This window comes from Coregonus lavaretus (assembly GCF_964263955.1).
Source record: "Coregonus lavaretus genome assembly, contig: HAP1_SCAFFOLD_475, whole genome shotgun sequence".
NCBI classification, from domain to species: Eukaryota; Metazoa; Chordata; class Actinopteri; order Salmoniformes; family Salmonidae; genus Coregonus; species Coregonus lavaretus.
In genome coordinates this window covers 308,078-327,161 of record NW_028157483.1, presented here as the reverse complement: position 1 = coordinate 327,161, position 19,084 = coordinate 308,078, and the positions used below count along the sequence as shown (strand labels likewise).

Sequence of the window (19,084 nt, the reverse complement as noted above, 5' to 3'; positions counted from 1 at the left end):
CCAAATACTAAACTTATGACTACTTTAATACAATATAAGTGACTATGTCCAAATTATTACAACTTTTTCAAATAGGAGAACTAGACACATAAAGTGCTTTCATTTCTAAACAGTAACACAGATATGTATGAAATATCCTCAAATAAAAGGTGACATTCTGTACTGTTGCCTAATATGAAACATTCTATCTCAAATCCAAAATGCTGGAGCATAGCACCAAATGTAAAACTGTAAGCTTCAACTGTCCAAACACATATGGTGTGGACTATGTGTACCTGGTAAACACATGTGGATCTGGTGAACAGTTATCACTTGTTGACCAACTACAGGAATACTGACCTCATAGTCTCCAGTTTACAGTGGGGATTCCCCAGTCCAGCAGAGAGCAGCTTCACTCCTGAATCCTTCAGGTCATTGTTACTCAGATCCAGCTCTCTCAGGTGTGAGGGGTTTGACTTCAGAGCTGAGACCAGAGAAGCACAGCCTTTCTTTGTGACTAGACAGCCTGACAGCCTGCAAAGAGTCAAATCATACTAAAACCACACTGCTATTCTTTGGTGGTGAAAATAGTGGCAGTATATTTTTTTCAACATATTCATATATATCAGCATCCTGAAACCTGACATATCTATTCATAAATTAATGTATCATTATTAGAAATTACCATAATATTGCTTGTAGAGAGAAACATGTATAGTACAAATATTTGAGTAGACTGACCAGAGCAGTTTAAAAAGCAGTATCAGTCAAAAGACAGACAGTGAGGTATCAGATTTAGATTGTATTGAGTATACAGTCCACACCATATCTATTTTGACAGTGAAGCTAACATTTTAAATGTGGCTCTGTACTCCAGCATTTTGGATTTGAGATCAAATGTTTCATATGAGGTGACAGTATATAATGTCACCTTTTATTTGAGGGTATTTTAATATATATCTGTTTCACCGTTTAGAAATGAAAGCACTTTATGTATCTAGTCCCCCTATTTGAAGAAGTCATAAGTATTTTGACCAATTCACTTACAGTGTATTAAAGTAGTCAAAAGTTGAATATTTGGTTGTAAACTTGTTGGTTGCATTTGCAGTTTGTTTTGGTTGTGTTTTGGGTTATGTTTTGTCCTATAGTAACTGAATGTTGGATGATGACTGGAGTAATTTTCTGTCTAAGTGAGTAGATGACATGTTTCTAAACACCACTAAATTAATCCTGATGATGACATGAAGAACAATCATGAATGAATCATGAATAATAATGAGTGAGAAAGTTACAGAGGCTACAACAAAACATGCTAACCTCTCACCATTACCAATAACAGAGGGGGTATGATCCTTGTTCCTCTGTAACTTTCTCATTCATCATCATTCACGATTTATTCATGATTATTCATAATCATGGTATCATCCACATGAATGTAGAAGTGTTCAGAAACATCTTCTATTCTTACTGACAATACAAGTGAAGTGACTCCAAAATGACAGGACATTATTCACCATTCAGTTTCTATTGGGAAAAACATCATCCAAAACACAACCAAAACAAACTGCAAATGCATTCAACAAGTTTGTAGAATCACAAGCTTGATGTAATCACTGTGGGTAAGGAATATGGGACCAAATACTAAACTTATGACTACTTTAATACAATATAAGTAGGGGTGTAACGATCCATCTACTACATCGATGTATCGATTTATATTCCTATGATCCAACTGCATCGATCTGTGCTCGGCGAGTTGGCCTTTTGGACAACATATATCGATCTAACATCGTTTTAAAATGTAATAAATGGATTGTATCGATACTAGGAAATAACCCATTGGATTTAAGCACGTCAGACTTTACATGGATGTTTTTTCTTAGCACTTTTAATGATAAAGGCTTTAAACATTACTCGATTCAGTCTGCCTATCCGTGACGTCATCGCCCCGCGCCAGCAGCAGCGCAAAGGCGCAAAGACAACAAAACATAGCATGGCGGACGACAGAGGAGAAGCCGACGAGCGAGAAATTATCAAGCCACCATTGCGGTCCTTACAAGAAACAGGAATCTAGGAAACTTCACCTGCACTGTCCAGTATCCAGGTATTTATTTCAGTCACACTGGTTGAATTTTTGGCTAAAAGGTTACTGAATCGATTTCAAGTCAATGAATCGTTTCGGATCGTATCGTTCTAAATGAACCAATATCGTCCTTGAATCGTATCGACAACCACGAATCGTGATACAAATCGAATCGTTGTTAAAACGAATCGTTACACCCCTAAATATAAGTGAATATGTCCACATTATTATGACTTTTTCAAATGGGAGAACTAGACACATAAAGTGCTTTCATTTCTAAACAGTAAATCAGATATGTATGACAATACCCTCAAATAAAAGGTGACATTCTGTACTGTTGCCTAATATGAAACATTATATCTCAAATCCAAAATGCTGGAGCATAGCACCACATGTAAAACTGTAAGCTTCACTGTCCAAACACATATGGTGTGTACTATGTGTGCCTGGTAAACACATGTGTATCTGGTGAACAGTTATCCCTTGTTGACCAACTACAGGAATACTGACCTCAGAGTCTCCAGTTTACAGTGGGGATTCCCCAGGACAGCAGAGAGCAGCTTCACTCCTGAATCCTTCAGGTCATTGTTACTCAGATCCAGCTCTCTCAGGTGTGAGGGGTTTGACTTCAGAGCTGAGACCAGAGAAGCACAGCCTTCCTCTGTGACTAGACAGCCTGACAGCCTGCAAAGAGTCAAATCATATTAAAACCACACTGCTATTCTTTGGTGGTGAAAATAGGCAGTATATTTTTTCAACATATTCAGGTATATCAGTGTCCTGAAACCTGCCATATCTATTAATAAATTAATGAATGTTTCATTATTAGAAATGATCATATATTGATTGTAGAGAGAAACATGTATAGTACAAATATTTGAGTAGACTGACCAGAGCAGTTTAAAAAGCAGTATCAGTCAAAAGACAGACAGTGAGGTATCATATTTAGATTGTATTGAGTAGACAGTCCACACCATATCTATTTTGACAAAGATAACATTTTAAATGTGGCTCTGTACTCCAGCATTTTGGATTTGAGATCAAATGTTTCATATGAGGTGACAGTATATAATGTCACCTTTTATTTGAGGGTATTTTAATACATATCTGTTTCACCGTTTAGAAATGAAAGCACTTTATGTATCTAGTCCCCCACTTTTGAAGAAGTCATAAGTATTCTGACCATTTCACTTATAGTGTATTAAAGTAGTCAAAAGTTGAGTATTTGGTTGTAAACTCATTGGTTGCATTTGCAGTTTGTTTTGGTTGTGTTTTGGGTTATGTTTTGCCCGATAGTAACTGAATGGTGGATGATGATACATTTTAATAATGAGTGAGAGAGTTACAGAGGATACAACAAAACATGCTAACCTCTCACCATTAACATCAAATAAAAGGTGACATTACATACTGTCGCCTAACATGAAACATTATATCTCAAATCCAAAATGCTTGAGCATAGCACCAAATGTAAAACTGTAAGCTTCACTGTCCAAACACATATGGTGTGGACTATGTGTGCCTGGTAAACACATGTGGATCTGGTGAACAGTTATCACTTGTTGACCAACTACAGGAATACTGACCTCAGAGTCTCCAGTTTACAGTGGGGATTCCCCAGTCCAGCAGAGAGCAGCTTCACTCCTGAATCCTTCAGGTCATTGTTACTCAGATCCAGCTCTCTCAGGTGTGAGGGGTTTGACTTCAGAGCTGAGTCCAGAGAAGCACAGCCTTCCTCTGTGACTAGACAGCCTGACAGCCTGCAAGAGTCAAATCATATTAAAACCACACTGCTATTCTTTGGTGGTGAAAATATATTTTAAAAACATTTTCAGATACATCAGAGTCCTGAAACCTGCCTTATCTATTCATATATGTATATATACACTATCAGTCAAAAGTTTGAACACACCTACTCATTTAAATTAGTAAAAAAAAAACATTGTAGAATAATAGTGAAGACATTAAAACTATGAAATAACACATATGGAATCATGTAGTAACCAAAGAAGTGTTAAACAAATTAAAATATATGTTATATTTGAGATTCTTCAAATAGCCACCCTTTGCCTTGATGACAGCTTTGCACACTCTTGGCATTCTCTCAACCAGCTTCATGAGGTAGTCACCTGGAATGCATTTCAATTAACAGGTGTGCCTTCTTAAAAGTTAATTTGTGTAATTTATTTCTTTCCTAATGCGTTTGAGCCAATCAGTTGTGTTGTGACAAGGTAGGGGGGTATACAGAAGATAGCCCTATTTGGTAAAAGACCAAGTCCATATTATAGCAAGAACAGCTCAAATAAGCAAAGAGAAACGACAGTCCATCATTACTTTAAGACATGACGGTCAGTCAATACGGAACATTTCAAGAACTTTTAAAGTTTCTTCAAGTGCAGTCACAAAAACCATCAAGCGCTATGATGAAACTGGCTCTCATTAGGACCACCACAGGAATGGAAGACTCAGAGTTACCTCTGCTGCAGGGGATAAGTTCATTAGAGTTACCAGCCTCAGAAATTACAGCCCAAATAAATGCTTCACAGAGTTCAAGTCACAGACACATCTCAACATCAACTGTTCAGAGGGGACTGTGTGAATCAGGCCTTCATGGTCGAATTGCTGTAAAGAAATCACTACTAAAGGACACCAATAAGAAGAAGAGACCTGCTTGAGCCAAGAAACATGAGCAATGGACATTACACCAGTGGACATTTGTCCTTTGGTCTAGAGTCCAAATTTGAGATTTTTGGTTCCAACCGCCGTGTCTTTGTGAGAAGCAGTGTGGGTGAACGGATGATCTCGGCATGTGTAGTTCCCACCGTGAAGCATGGAGGAGGAGGTGTTATGGTGTGGGGGTTCTTTGCTGGTGACACTGTCTGTGATTTATTTAGAATTTAACCACACTTAACCAGCATGGCTACCACAGCATTCTGCAGCATCACGCCATCCCATCTGGTTTAAGCTTAGTGGGACTATCATTTGTTTTTTAACAGGACAATGACCCAACACACCTCTATTTGACCAAGAAGGAGAGTGATTGAGTGCTGCATCAGATGACCTGGCCTCAACAATCACCCAACCTCAACCCAATTGAGATGGTTTGGGATGAGTTGGATCGCAGAGTGAAGGAAAAGCAGCCAACAAGTGCTCAGCATATGTGGTAACTCCTTCAAGACTTTTGGAAAAGCATTCCAGGTGAAGCTGGTTGAGAAAATGCCAAGAGTGTGCAAAGCTGTCATCAAGGCAAGGTTGGCTATTTGAAGATTTTCAAATATAAAATATATTTGTTATTTCATAGTTTTGATGTCTTCACTGTTATTCTACAATGTAAAAAATAGTAAAAATAAAGACAAACCCTTGAATGAGTAGATGTGTCCAAACTTTTGAATGGTACTGTATATAAATGAATGCATTTATCATTATTAACAGTAGATAACATGTTTCTAAAAACTAATAAATTAATCCTTGTGTGTGTGTGTGTGTGTCCAGTGTGTGTGTGTGTCCAGTGTGTGTTTGTGTGTGTGTCCAGTGTGTGTGTGTATAGTATGTGTGTCCTGTGTGTGTGTGTGTGTGTCCAGTGTGTGTGTGTTCATTGAGTGATACAGGAATACTGACCTCAGAGTCTCCAGTTTACAGTGGGGATTCCCCAGTCCAGCAGAGAGCAGCTTCACTCCTGAATCCTTCAGGTCATTGTTACTCAGATCCAGCTCTCTCAGGTGTGAGGGGTTTGAACTCAGAGCTGAGACCAGAGAAGCACAGCCTTCCTCTGTGACTCCACAGCCTGACAGCCTGCAAAGAGATCATCATGATTTCAGAAACACACTGTTAATTTAACACCAGTAGTGTAGAAGGACAATGGCAGATGCATTTGGTTTATTCTCTTAAACAACATATAGATTCATCTTCTGTCTCCTAGAATTGTATGGTCATATTGTTATACTAATGTGAACATCAATGCAGTGATTCAATATGTTTTTCAATATAATATTATATACATACTATAATATATATTTTTCTCTAAACTGAATATTTCTTCCTGATGATTAGTACTTAAATGTCATTTTATGTACTCACAGAGCGGCTCTGGAGACTTTGACCACTGGCAGCAGCCTCAGAAGACCTTCCTCTGATCTGGAGTATTTCTTCAGGTCAAACACATCCAGCTCCTTTTCTGAAGTCAGCAACACAAAGACCAGAGCTGACCACTGTGCAGGTGACAGTTTGGCTTCTGAGAGACTTCCTGAGCTCAGGTAGCTTTGGATCTCCTCCACTAGAGAATGGTCCTTCAGTTCATTCAGACAGTGGAACAGATTGATGCACCTCTCTGGAGAGGGATTCTCCCTGATCTTCTCCTTGATGTACTTGACTGTTTCTTCATGGCTCTGCGAGCTGCTTCTTGTCTTTGTCAGTAGACCTCGTAAGTGCTTCTGATTGGACTCCAGTGAGAGGCCCAGAAGGAAGCGGAGGAACAGGTCCAGGTTTCCCATCTCACTTTGTAAGGCTTTATCCACAGCACTCTTGTAGAAAGTAACTTCAGGCTTGTCTCTGAACAGTGCAAAAAAGTTCCTGCTTGATTGCTGTTCCGCCATTAGATTCTCATTGTTGTTGAAGAATGAGAGGAACACATATACAGCAGCCAGAAACTCCTGAATGCTTAGATGCACGAAGCAGTACACCTTGTCCTGGCACAGCCCACATTCCTCTTTAAAGAGCTGTGTGCACAATCCTGAGTACACAGAGGCTTCATTGACATCAATGCCAGCCTCTTTCAGGTCTTCTTCATAGAAAATCAGATTGCCATTCACAAGCTGTTGAAAAGCCAGTTTTCCCAGTGACAGAATGCTCTCTTTATTCCAGTGTGGACCTGTCTCTTCTTTCCCAAGATACTTTTCATTCTTCTGTTTGGTATGAAACACCACAAGGTGTATGAACATCTCAGTCAGAGTCTTGGGCATCTCTTCTCTCTTATGTTTCAGCATGTGTTCAAGGACAATTGCAGAAATCCAACAGAAGACTGGAATGTGGCACATGATGTGGAGGCTCCTTGATGTCTTTATGTGTGAGATGATTCTGCTGGCCAGGTCCTCATCACTGAATCTCTTCCTGAAGTACTCCTCCTTCTGTGGGTCATTGAACCCTCGTACCTCTGTCACCTGGTGAACACACCCTGAAGGGATTTTATTGGCTGCTGCAGGTCGGGTAGTTATCCAGAGGAGAGCAGAGGGAAGCAGATTTCCCTTGATGAGATTTGTCAGCAGAACATCCACTGAGGTTGACTCTGTGATGTCCCAACAGATCTTGTTCTTCTGGAAGTCTAGGGGCAGTCGGCACTCATCCAGACCATCAAAGATGAACAGAACTTTGTACTTGTCGTAGTTGGAGATTCTTGATTCTTTGGTTTCCATTGAGAAGTGATTGAGAAGTTCAACGAAAGTGTGTTTTTCCTCTTTCATCAAATTCAGCTCCCGAAAAGGGAATGAAAATACAAATCGGACATCCTGATTTGCTTTTCCTTCAGCCCAGTCCAGAATGAACTTCTGCACAGAGACTGTTTTTCCAATGCCAGCGACTCCCTTTGTCAGCACAGTTCTGATAAGTTTGTCTTGTCCAGTTAAGGGTCTGAAGATGTCGTTACATTTGACTGCAGTCTCTGGTCTTGCTTGTTTCCTGGTTGTTGTCTCAATCTGTCTCAGCTCATGTTCATTATTGACCTCTCCTGTTCCACCCTCTGTGATGTAGAGCTCTGTGTAGATCTTATTGAGAAGTGTTGGGTTTCCTTGTTTAGCGATCCCCTCAAATACACATAGAAACTTCTTCTTTAGATTAGATTTGAGTTCACGTTGGCAAATCACAGCAAGCTCATCTGAATGAAGAAATAACACAGAGGATATTAATATTACATCTGTTTTAATGCCTACAGTGTTCTAGGACTGTTATAACATTTTAAATTATACAAATTTATTCGCTTAACTGACTGTATAAATGTGTAAATGTTTTCATAATGCATTACAGACTTGTGTGACTGATTATAGTATTATTATTCGTATTTCTGATGGTATCATTAATGTTGTCTGAAATTGTATTTCCCTTCAATGAATTACATCTCTCTCTCTCTCTCTCTCTCTCTCTCTCTCTCTCTCTCTCTCTCTCTCTCTCTCTCTCTCTCTCTCTCTCTCTCTCTCTCTCTCTCTCTCTCTCTCTCTCTCTCTCTCTCTCTCTCTCTCTCTCTCTCTCTCTGAATCACCACAACACAACCTTGCTTAAGGCTGCTACAATATCATTGAGTTACACAGCTACTTTAGCTGTACTTTAGCTACAGCTTTTAAATGTTCTAAAACAGCATTCAACATGAGGCAGACAGCTCTTACTTTTCTCCAGTGTGTCAGCAAGCTCCTTCTGGTTCATTTTCCTCAGGACGTGCAGTGTGATCTTCAGAGCCCCCTCTCTGGCACTGCTCTCCTGCTTCTCATCTTCAGCATCCACCACTTCCTTATCCTTCTTCTGACTCTCAAAGCCTTCTGGGAGTTCTGGACTAAGAATCCTCTTGAACATCTTCAGCTCCTTCTTCACAAATGTTATAATATTCTCTTCAAGCAACTGAAATAAATCAAGTAAATAAGTTATGCAAGAGACTAAATGCTTTCTCATTAACACATGAATGAATGATTGACAGATCAACTTTACTTGAGGTAAACAAAAACAAATGTACATAACAGGACCACATACACTGAATATGGAGGCCAGGTCTGTTTGATGACTCTGGGAAGACTGACCACTGAGAATCTCTGACTCTGATCTCTCCTGTTGGTTTCTGTGGACAAAACATGAGATTACATCTCCTCATCCAGGGAGTGCACACACACACACACACACACACACACATACACATACACACATACACACATACACACATACACACACATACACATACACATAGGGAGGGAATGTTGTGTTAGTTTAATATTGTTTCAGGACTATGAAAATTGAAAAAAGTATTAGCCTATGGATTATGAAAACAACAAAAATAAATGGGAAAATGGGAGAGGAGAAATGACTAGAGACAGTGTTGTTTAACTCACTGACCATGACCCATGAGTTCTTCTTACCTTTGTTCAGTAGAAAAGTCTCCCTCTCTGAACTCTATAGGTAGAGCCATAGACTTGTCACTCTTCATGGACACACAGCTGGGTACAGGGGAGGCTGGTCTCTCCTGCTTGATTGGGCTTCAACACAACAGAGACAAAAAATTACGTCTCTCATCTACTCTGAGCTCACGTGGGGAAACAAGAGTTTCATTCCAAAACGCTATATATCCATTTTCAGAAATGTTCGTAAATTAGCTTTTATTGTTTGAAGAAATTATGAAAAAGATTGGTGTGTTTTTTCACTATCTAATCATGGTATGTGGTTGTTCAATGACAGACATGTATTTGTTTAAAATCTATCACTTGATGGTTTCATTTCAGAGAGACAAATAATGAAATGTTTTTTTGTGCAAAATCCAATAAATTCTGAACAAAGTTGACTACAAATACAAAGTTGCCAATGTCTTTGCAATTGATTCAAACAAGGGACGTATAAAAATGTGCTTCAAATGAAAACCGAGATGACTGCATTACAATATAAACAGTACGCTATAGTCCTATTTCAATCATATTGAAATATATTCCATGTTAAATATATTTAGTTTTATTTTACTACTTGTAGACTACTGTCTGCAATTTGTCTCAATATATATTAGATTCAAGATGGCGAAGTAGTGCAGTTCTGTTTTTGTCGTGTGTCTGTAAATAGCCTGTAAATACCCTGTTTTTTTTTGTATTTTTCGTACATATTTCCCTATCAGACTTTTCATCCTTCTACAAAATATACTTTCCTGCAACCCGCCTCACTCAATGTGGAACGGATTCTATTATTGACTTACCTTTTATCTAGAATCTCCAGTTGAAACTAGCTAGCCAGCTAACTAGCTACTTGCTATTAGCCACAGTTAGCGGTATTTCACCCAGAACATTGGATTTTTTTCTGCGGAATTAATTTAATCACTGGATATTAATCACCGGATATTCGGCCAGTCTGCACAGCGCGTTATCGACCCAGAACACATCAGTTTTTCTGCCGGAATCACTGAATCACTGGACCTTTAACTCCGGATTCATCGCTACCAGCTAGCTGTAACAAAATGGACGCTGTGGTCTGGCTAATCATCCTGAGCTAGGCCCATCTCCCGGCTATCTACCTCTCTGTCAACCGGACGGGACCACCTAGTGTTGACATGGAGCCCCGCCGATCCTACACGACTGGTCTGCCAACGAAATCGTCTGATGTGGTTACGACGTCGACCACGAAGATTCCATCTGCTAGCCCCGGCCCGCTAGCACACGCTAGCCGTGGCCTCTTACTCGCTAGTGCTTTAGCAGCCTCCGAACTATCCTATTGCTGTTCACCGGACCTTCTGATAACTCAGCTATACAGCTGATGTCTGCTGGACTGTTCCTTTTTACGGTACTACATCCTGTTTATGTTTAGCCTCAGCCCAAACATGGTTAGCTTATTGTTGTTTCGGTTATTTCTAATTGTACTATTTCACTGTAGATCCCCCAGCCCAGCTAAACCTGCCTTAGATAGCTCCTTTGTCCCACCCCCCATACACGCGGAGACCGACTCAATTGGTGCCTCTAGTGATACTATCTCTTTCATTGTTACCCAACGCGTAGGTTTACCTCCGCTGTACTCATATCCTTCCATATCCTTGTCTGTACATAATGCCCTGAATCTTTTCTACAACACCCGGAAATCTGCCCCCTTTATTCTATGTACCCAACGCACTAGAAGACCAGTTCTTAAAGCCTTTAGCCGTATCCTTATTTTAGTCCTCCTCTGTTCCTCTGGTGATGTAGAGGCTAACCCAGGCCCTGCAGCCCTCAGTATCACTCCTACTCGCCAGGCGCTATCAATTGCTGACTTCTGTAATCGCAAAAGTCTTGGTTTCTTGCACGTAAATATCAGAAGTCTACTTCCTAAGTTTGAGTTATTCACTGCGTTAGCACACTCCACCAACCCTGATGTTCTAGCAGTGTCTGAATCCTGGCTCAGGAAGGCCACCAAAAATTCTGAAATTTCCATCCCCAACTATAACATTTTCCGTCTAGATAGAACTGCCAAAGGGGGTGGAGTTGCAATCTACTGTAGAGATAGCCTGCAGAGCTCTATCATAAAATCCAGGTCTGTGCCCAAACAGTTTGAGCTTCTACTTCTAAAAATCCACCTTTCCAGAAATAAGTCTCTCACTGTTGCCGCTTGCTACAGACCCCCCTCAGCCCCCAGCTGTGCCCTGGACACCATATGTGAATTGATTGCCCCCCATTTATCCTCAGAGTTCGTACTGCTTGGTGACCTAAATTGGGATATGCTTAATACCCCGGCCATCCTACAATCCAAACTAGATGCCCTCAACCTCACGCAAATTATCAACGAACCTACCAGGTACAACCCTAAATCCGTAAACATGGGTACCCTCATAGATATCATCCTGACTAACATATCCTCTAAATACACCTCAGCTGTCTTCAACCAGGATCTCAGCGATCACTGCCTTATTGCCTGCGTCCGTAACGGGTCCGCGGTCAAACGACCACCCCTCATCACTGTCAAACGCTCCCTAAAACACTTTAGTGAGAAAGCCTTCCTAATTGACCTGGCCCAGGTATCCTGGATGGATATAGATCTCATTCCGTCAGTAGAGGATGCCTGGTTGTTCCTTAAAAGTAATTTCCTCTCAATCTTAAATAAACATGCCCCATTCAAAAAATACAGAACTAAGAACCGATATAGCCCCTGGTTCTCCTCAGACTTGACTGCCCTTGACCAGCACAAAAACATCCTGTGGCGTACAGCATTAGCATCAAATAGCCCCCGCGATATGCAACGTTTCAGGGAAGTTAGGAACCAATATACACAAGCAGTCAGGAAAGCAAAGGCTAACTTTTTCAAACAGAAATTTGCATCCTGTAGCACTAACTCCAAAAAGTTTTGGGACACTGTAAATTCCATGGAGAATAAGAGCACTTCCTCCCAGTTGCCCACTGCCCTGAGGCTAGGAAACACTATCACCACCGATAAATCTACAATAATCGAGAATTTCAACAAGCATTTTGCTACAGCTGGCCATGCTTTCCATCTGGCTACCACTACCCCGGCCACCAACTCTGCACCCTCCGCTGCAACTTGCCCATGCCCCCCCCACTTCTCCTTCACACAAATTCAGACAGCTGACGTTTTGAAAGAGCTGCAAAATCTGGACCCCTACAAATCAGCTGGGCTAGACAATCTGGACCCTTTCTTTCTAAAACTAGCCGCCGAAATTGTCGCAACCCCTATTACTAGTCTGTTCAACCTCTCTTTCATAACGTCTGAGATCCCCAGAGATTGGAAAGCTGCCGCGGTCATCCCCCTCTTCAAAGGGGGTGACACTCTAGATCCAAACTGCTACAGACCTATATCCATCCTGCCCTGCCTTTCGAAAGTATTTGAAAGCCAAGTTAACAAACAGATCACCGACCATTTCGAATACCACCGTACCTTCTCCGCTATGCAATCCGGTTTCCGAGCTGGTCATGGGTGCACTTCAGCCACGCTCAAGGTCCTAAACGATATTATAACCGCGATTGATAATAGACAGTACTGTGCAGCCGTCTTCATCGACCTGGCCAAGGCTTTCGACTCTGTCAACCACCGCATTCTTATTGTCAGACTAAATAGCCTTGGTTTCTCAAATGACTGCCTCGCCTGGTTCACCAACTACTTCTCAGATAGAGTTCAGTGTGTCAAATCGGAGGGCCTGTTGTCTGGACAGCAGCCTTTTAGAAACAACAAGTCCTCAAAGAAAAGGTTATTTCTTAATTAAAAAATGTATTCTGGCTGTTTAAATCGCCCACATCTTGAAAAAGAGGACAGGGACATGCGTTTTGTTTAGATTGTTGTGACGTTCTGGCTCCGGGACTCTTTGTTGTGAGCCAGGGTTGTCATTTTCTTTTGGGTGTATTTCTATGTGGGATCTGGTTGTTCATTTTCTATGTTTGGTTTTGTTGTTTATTGGGCATGTGACTCCCAATCGGAGGTAACGAGTGCCAGCTGTTCGGCTCGTTATCTCTGATTGGGAGCCATATTTATTCTGTTTGTTTTCCTGTGGGGTTTGTGGGTTTTTGTTTCCTTGTTGCTGTCTGTTCAGTATTGGAACTTCACGTATCGTACTTTGTTGTTTTCTGTGGTTGCTTTAATTTAATAAAGTAAGCATGTTTATCGGTACACGCGCTGCGCGTTGGTCTCATCCTTCACACGAGCGTGACAGAAAAACCCACCACAAGAAGACCAAGCAGCGTGTACAGGAGCAAAGAGACTGGACATGGGTGGAGGCGCCGGGTAAGGAGATCGAGAGGCTGGCGATGGCCCAGGTGGGCAAATCGTGGTCCTGGGAGGACATGCTCGGGGGCAAGGGACCTTGGGGGAAGATCAAGGCCCTGGCAAGAGAGGAGCATCGGCGGCAGCAGGTTTTTCGTCGGAAGGACGAGAGGCAACCCCAAGAAATTTTTTGGGGGGGGCACATGGCTTGGGCAGCTGGGCAGCAGGAGGCTGCCACAGGGAGTATAGGTGAGAGGGCTAACGGAGTACGGGAGCCATTGGCGAGAAGAGGCAGGGATGTGTGTGTGGCACGGCGTGAAGGACTGAGGTGTGTTGCCAGTCCGGTCCGGCCCGTTCCTGATCCTCGGTTGAAGCCAGTGGTGTGTGTTCCCGGTATGGACCGGCCTGTTCCTACTCCACGCACCAGGGATACGGTGCGCTTCGCCAGCCCGGCCCGGCCTGTTCCGGCCACTCGCACCAGGGATACGGTGTGCGTCGCCAGCTCAGCCCTGCCTGTTCCTACTCCACGCACCAGGGATACGGTGCGCTTCGCCAGTCCGGCCCGGCCTGTTCCGGCCACTCGCACCAGGGATACGGTGCGCGTCGCCAGCCCAGCCCGGCCTGTTCCTACTCCACGCACCAGGGATACGGTGCGCTTCGCCAGCCCGGCCCGGCCTGTTCCGGCCACTCGCACCAGGGATACGGTGCGCGTCGCCAGCCCAGCCCGGCCGGTTCCTGCTCCCCGCACCATGGATACGGTGCGCTTCGCCAGCCCGGCCCGGCCTGTTCCGGCCACCCGCACCAGGGAGACGGTGCGCGTCGCCAGCCCCGCCCGGCCTGTTCCTGCTCTCCGCACTAGGCGGGAGGTGAGTCCCCAGGGTCCAGCATGCCCTGTTCCGGCTTCCCGCACTAGGCGTTATGGGAGTCCCCAGGGTCCAGCATGCCCTGTTCCGACTCCCCGCACTAGCCCTGAGATGCGTGTCCTCAGCCCGGGACCACCAGTTCCGGCACCACGCACTAGGACTTATGTGCGTCCCCAGGGTCCTGCATGCCCTGTTGCTGCTCCCCGCACTAGCCCTGAGATGCGTGTCCTCAGCCCGGGACCACCAGTTCCGGCACCACGCACTAGGACTTATGTGCGTCCCCAGGGTCCTGCATGCCCTGTTGCTTCTCCCCGCACTAGCCCTGAGATGCGTGTCCTCAGCCCGGTACCTCCAGTTCCGGCACCACGCATCAGGTCTACGGTGCGCCTCAGACGGCCAGAGTCTGCCGTCTGCCCAACGGCGCCTGAACTGCCCGTCTGTACTGAGCCTGCAAAGCCGCCCGTCTGCCATGAGCCTTCAGAGCCGTCCGCCAGACCGGAGCCGCTAGAGCTCTTCGCCAGACAGGATCAGCCAGAGCCTTCCGCCAGACAGGATCAGCCAGAGCCTTCCGCCAGACAGGATCAGCCAGAGCCTTCCGCCAGACAGGATCAGCCAGAGCCTTCCGCCAGACAGGAGCAGCCAGAGCCTTCCGTCAGACCGGATCAGCCAGAGCCTTCCGCCAGACAGGAGCAGCCAGAGCCTTCCGCCAGACGGGATCAGCCAGAGCCTTCCGCCAGCCATGAGTGGCCAGATCCGTCAGTCAGCCATGAGCCGCCAGATCCGTCAGCCAGCCATGAGCCGCCAGATCCGTCAGCCAGCCATGAGCAGCCAGATCCGTCAGAGCCAGCCAGCCAGGATCCGCCACGTAGTCCTGTGCTGCCCCTTAGTCCGGTGCTGTCCCTTAGCCTTGTGCTGCCTCTTAGTCCGGTGCTGCCCATTTATCCAGGTGGGTTTAAGTGGAGGGTGGTCATTGGGAGGAGGTTAAGAAAGCGGGTAGGAACTATAGTGGGGTGGTGGTCAAGCCCGGAGCCGGAACCGCCTCCGGGGAGCAACACCCACCCAGCCCTCCCCTATTGTGGGGTTGTGAGGCGCGGTCGCAGTCCGCGCCTTTAGGGGGGGGTACTGTGACGTTCTGGCTCCGGGACTCTTTGTTGTGAGCCAGGGTTGTCATTTTCTTTTGGGTGTATTTCTATGTGGGATCTGGTTGTTCATTTTCTATGTTTGGTTTTGTTGTTTATTGGGCATGTGACTCCCAATCGGAGGTAACGAGTGCCAGCTGTTCGGCTCGTTATCTCTGATTGGGAGCCATATTTATTCTGTTTGTTTTCCTGTGGGGTTTGTGGGTTTTTGTTTCCTTGTTGCTGTCTGTTCAGTATTGGAACTTCACGTATCGTACATTGTTGTTTTCTGTGGTTGCTTTAATTTAATAAAGTAAGCATGTTTATCGGTACACGCGCTGCGCGTTGGTCTCATCCTTTCGACGATCGTGACAATTGTACACTTTTTTCTTAAAACAAATATGGTTAACCATGACCAGAAAATGTTTAATGTTTGATGGCTATCCGCCAGCCATCGCCTCTAAAACTGTGTCTCACCTCACTATTGGTGACCACAACATGTTCTCAGGAGAACAGTGTGCTCGCTCACCAAGTAGCCGTAACCTTGTTAATAATAAGTTACCTGAGGTAAACCTACAGGGTTAACGCTCACCAAGTAGCCGTAACCTTGGTAATAATAAGTTACCTGAGGTAAACCTACAGGGTTAACGCTCACCAAGTAGCTGTAACCTTGTTAATAATAAGTTACCTGAGGTAAACCTACAGGGTTAACGCTCACCAAGTAGCCTTAGCCTTGTTAATAATAAGTTACCTGAGGTAAACCTACAGGGTTAACGCTCACCAAGTAGCTGTAACCTTGGTAATAATAATTTACCTGAGGTAAACCTACAGGGTTAACGCTCACCAAGTAGCTGTAACCTTGGTAATAATAAGTTACCTGAGGTAAACCTACAGGGTTAACGCTCACCAAGTAGCTGTAACCTTGGTAATAATAAGTTACCTGAGGTAAACCTACAGGGTTAACGCTCACCAAGTAGCTGTAACCTTGGTAATAATAAGTTACCTGAGGTAAACCTACAGGGTTAACGCTCACCAAGTAGCAGTAACCTTGTTAATAATAAGTTACCTGAGGTAAATCTACAGGGTTAACGCTCACCAAGTAGCTGTAACCTTGGTAATAATAAGTTACCTGAGGTAAACCTACAGGGTTAACGCTCACCAAGTAGCTGTAACCTTGGTAATAATAAGTTACCTGAGGTAAACCTACAGGGTTAACGCTCACCAAGTAGCAGTAACCTTGTTAATAATAAGTTACCTGAGGTAAACCTACAGGGTTAACGCTCACCAAGTAGCCGTAACCTTGTTAATAATAAGTTACCTGAGGTAAACCCTACAGGGTTAACGCTCACCAAGTAGCTGTAACCTTGGTAATAATAAGTTACCTGAGGTAAACCTACAGGGTTAACGCTCACCAAGTAGCTGTAACCTTGGTAATAATAAGTTACCTGAGGTAAACCTACAGGGTTAACGCTCACCAAGTAGCCGTAACCTTGTTAGTAATAAGTTACCTGAGGTAAACCTACAGGGTTAACGCAGGCAGGTCTCATTGATAACAATAGTGAAGCTGCCATTGTGACGCAGAACAATGGACTGGGAATAGAACGTTCTGAAGGCGAGTCGGTGTCACGGAGCTCAATAGAACTAATAGGAGGTGGTAGGGTGAAAAATGCCCAAACATAAGGCCTGTTTTTTCGCGATTACTTCATAACCAGGGACAGAAGGTAATATTATGAAACTGGGCTCCATGGCGGATGCAATGAACTAATTTTATCAGAAATAAACTTTGTAAAAAATGTAGCTTGAGGCGCCCCGAAAAAAATATTCAATAAGTTCAGTCCTTGGACACAGAGGGGTTAAACACTAAAGTTACCGTCCATCTAGTGAAGAGGAGAACCGGACAGAGGGATGGTAGGTAGCCAGCATCCGTCAACGAGAGAGGGAGAAGCCCTCCACCGTATTTAACAGGTGTAAGAAACAACCAGGGAGCTCCATCGGTCCACAAGAAATGCAGGCAGCCGGTGATGATGTAGTGGTAGCTAGGATAACTAGGATGCTGCTGGTAGAGTAGCTAGCTTAGCTAGCTATACCGACTAGCTAGGCTAGCTAGCAGGTCGTTCGTCTGTCCCTCGAGGATGATGACGAATCCGGTGAACCACAAGATGAAACAAGGATAGCGAGTGAAAAGGATCTGGCTACACTCATACTGTCACTGACCATTACGCAAAAAAGAAAATTGAACAATAAACTTCGGTGTCTCAACACTGTAACGAACTCCGTCGTTGTTCCCCAACATCACCTCAGACCACTCTGCGCGTAACTGGACAATATGCTTGGCGCCAAACCGTACGTGGACGCGGACAGTTCTGTACGGGGACGCGGACAGTTCCAGAACGCGGACATGAGCAGAGCAACACAATAAACTAAACCAAGTCTTTACAGTGGCTTACATTAGTAAAATTCATTTATTTATTTTTATATGTAAAACAAACATTCAACTTTTTTTTTAATAACAATATTTTGAGATCTGGGCCCATATCCACAAACTATCTCAGAATAGGTTGTGTAAGTGCTGAGAATTAAGACATTTTACTCTTATGGGTATAAATGAATGCATAGCATTTTGTCTTCGGTTTGGCAGATTAACTCATGCTTATTTCTGAAGATAAACTCAGGTTTTGGCCCAGCGGCTAAGGAGTTGGAGCAGTGGCAGGAGTTGGACCTATGGCAGAAAGGTGGCTGGTTCAAATCACGGGCCAGGCGCTGGAAAAAACGGGCGGGCTTGATCTGACCACTGGAAGGCTGCTGGGTTCACATCCTCAAAACATTCACCTTTCGTTGATCAGAACTCTAGAGGTTCTTCTTCACTGAACCCAAAAATATATCTCACTTTTAGTGGTTCCATATATTAAGGAAGTGATAGAAGCATTTCTGGTTCTATAAGGAACCTTCTTTTCTAAGTGTATAATAAACACGTTTTTCTTTTGATTATTTAATTACCTACATCATGTTATTTCATGTTATCCCTTTGGAGCGCAACATCACGTTGTTAAAAAATAATCATAAATTGGCCATGGCTATAAATTGGGCAATTGAAGGCATCTAGGGTGAAATATGTGTTCGATGAAAATGAACATTGTATGCAAAGTTGTAGGCAACATTATTGACAAGGGACCCTGATGCCTACGATGCCAAAGCTATTTAGAGTTGTTAAACGGGTGGGAAGAGTGTGTTGGTATAACGGTAATATTGTCAAAATTCCGCTTGTAACAACCATCAGAATTGGTTAAAGAAATATGCATTCCATTATATTAGGTAATAATGAAGAGTAGGCAAAGTGTTCGTGTCGTGAAAATTTGATCAAATGTCTTCCATTGCAACGAGTCCAGTCAGGGTGCTGCAGAACCCCTGTAGTACCTCCACTGACCCCGGATTGAGAACTCCTGATTTAGCAGATACTCTAATCTAGAGCGATTTACAGGAAGTGTATTCATCTTAAGATAGCTATTTATTTTGTAAATAAAATTAATACATTCTTCATAAAATTGTCATCTCACCTCTTAGCTTTGGTGTCATGTTCCCCAGAGAGACGCATTTTAGAGGCAGGGACCCCCTCCTCTCTCTCCCCAGACAGACTCATT

General features: G+C 43.7%; 1 protein-coding gene across 1 annotated transcript; it reads right to left on the bottom strand.

Moving 5' to 3' along the window:
- Window positions 1–339: 339 nt before the first annotated feature.
- On the bottom strand, window positions 340–17,406 carry LOC311125395 (NLR family CARD domain-containing protein 3-like; the record flags this gene model as incomplete). Its single annotated transcript, XM_084199440.1, has 8 exons — window positions 17,317–17,406; window positions 9,172–9,288; window positions 8,792–8,876; window positions 8,434–8,662; window positions 6,140–7,928; window positions 3,649–3,822; window positions 2,573–2,746; window positions 340–513 (listed from the first exon to the last, which is right to left on the bottom strand). Coding segments are annotated over exons 1-8 (2,795 nt in total), but the record flags the coding sequence as incomplete, so codon positions are not given.
- Window positions 17,407–19,084: the final 1,678 nt, after the last annotated feature.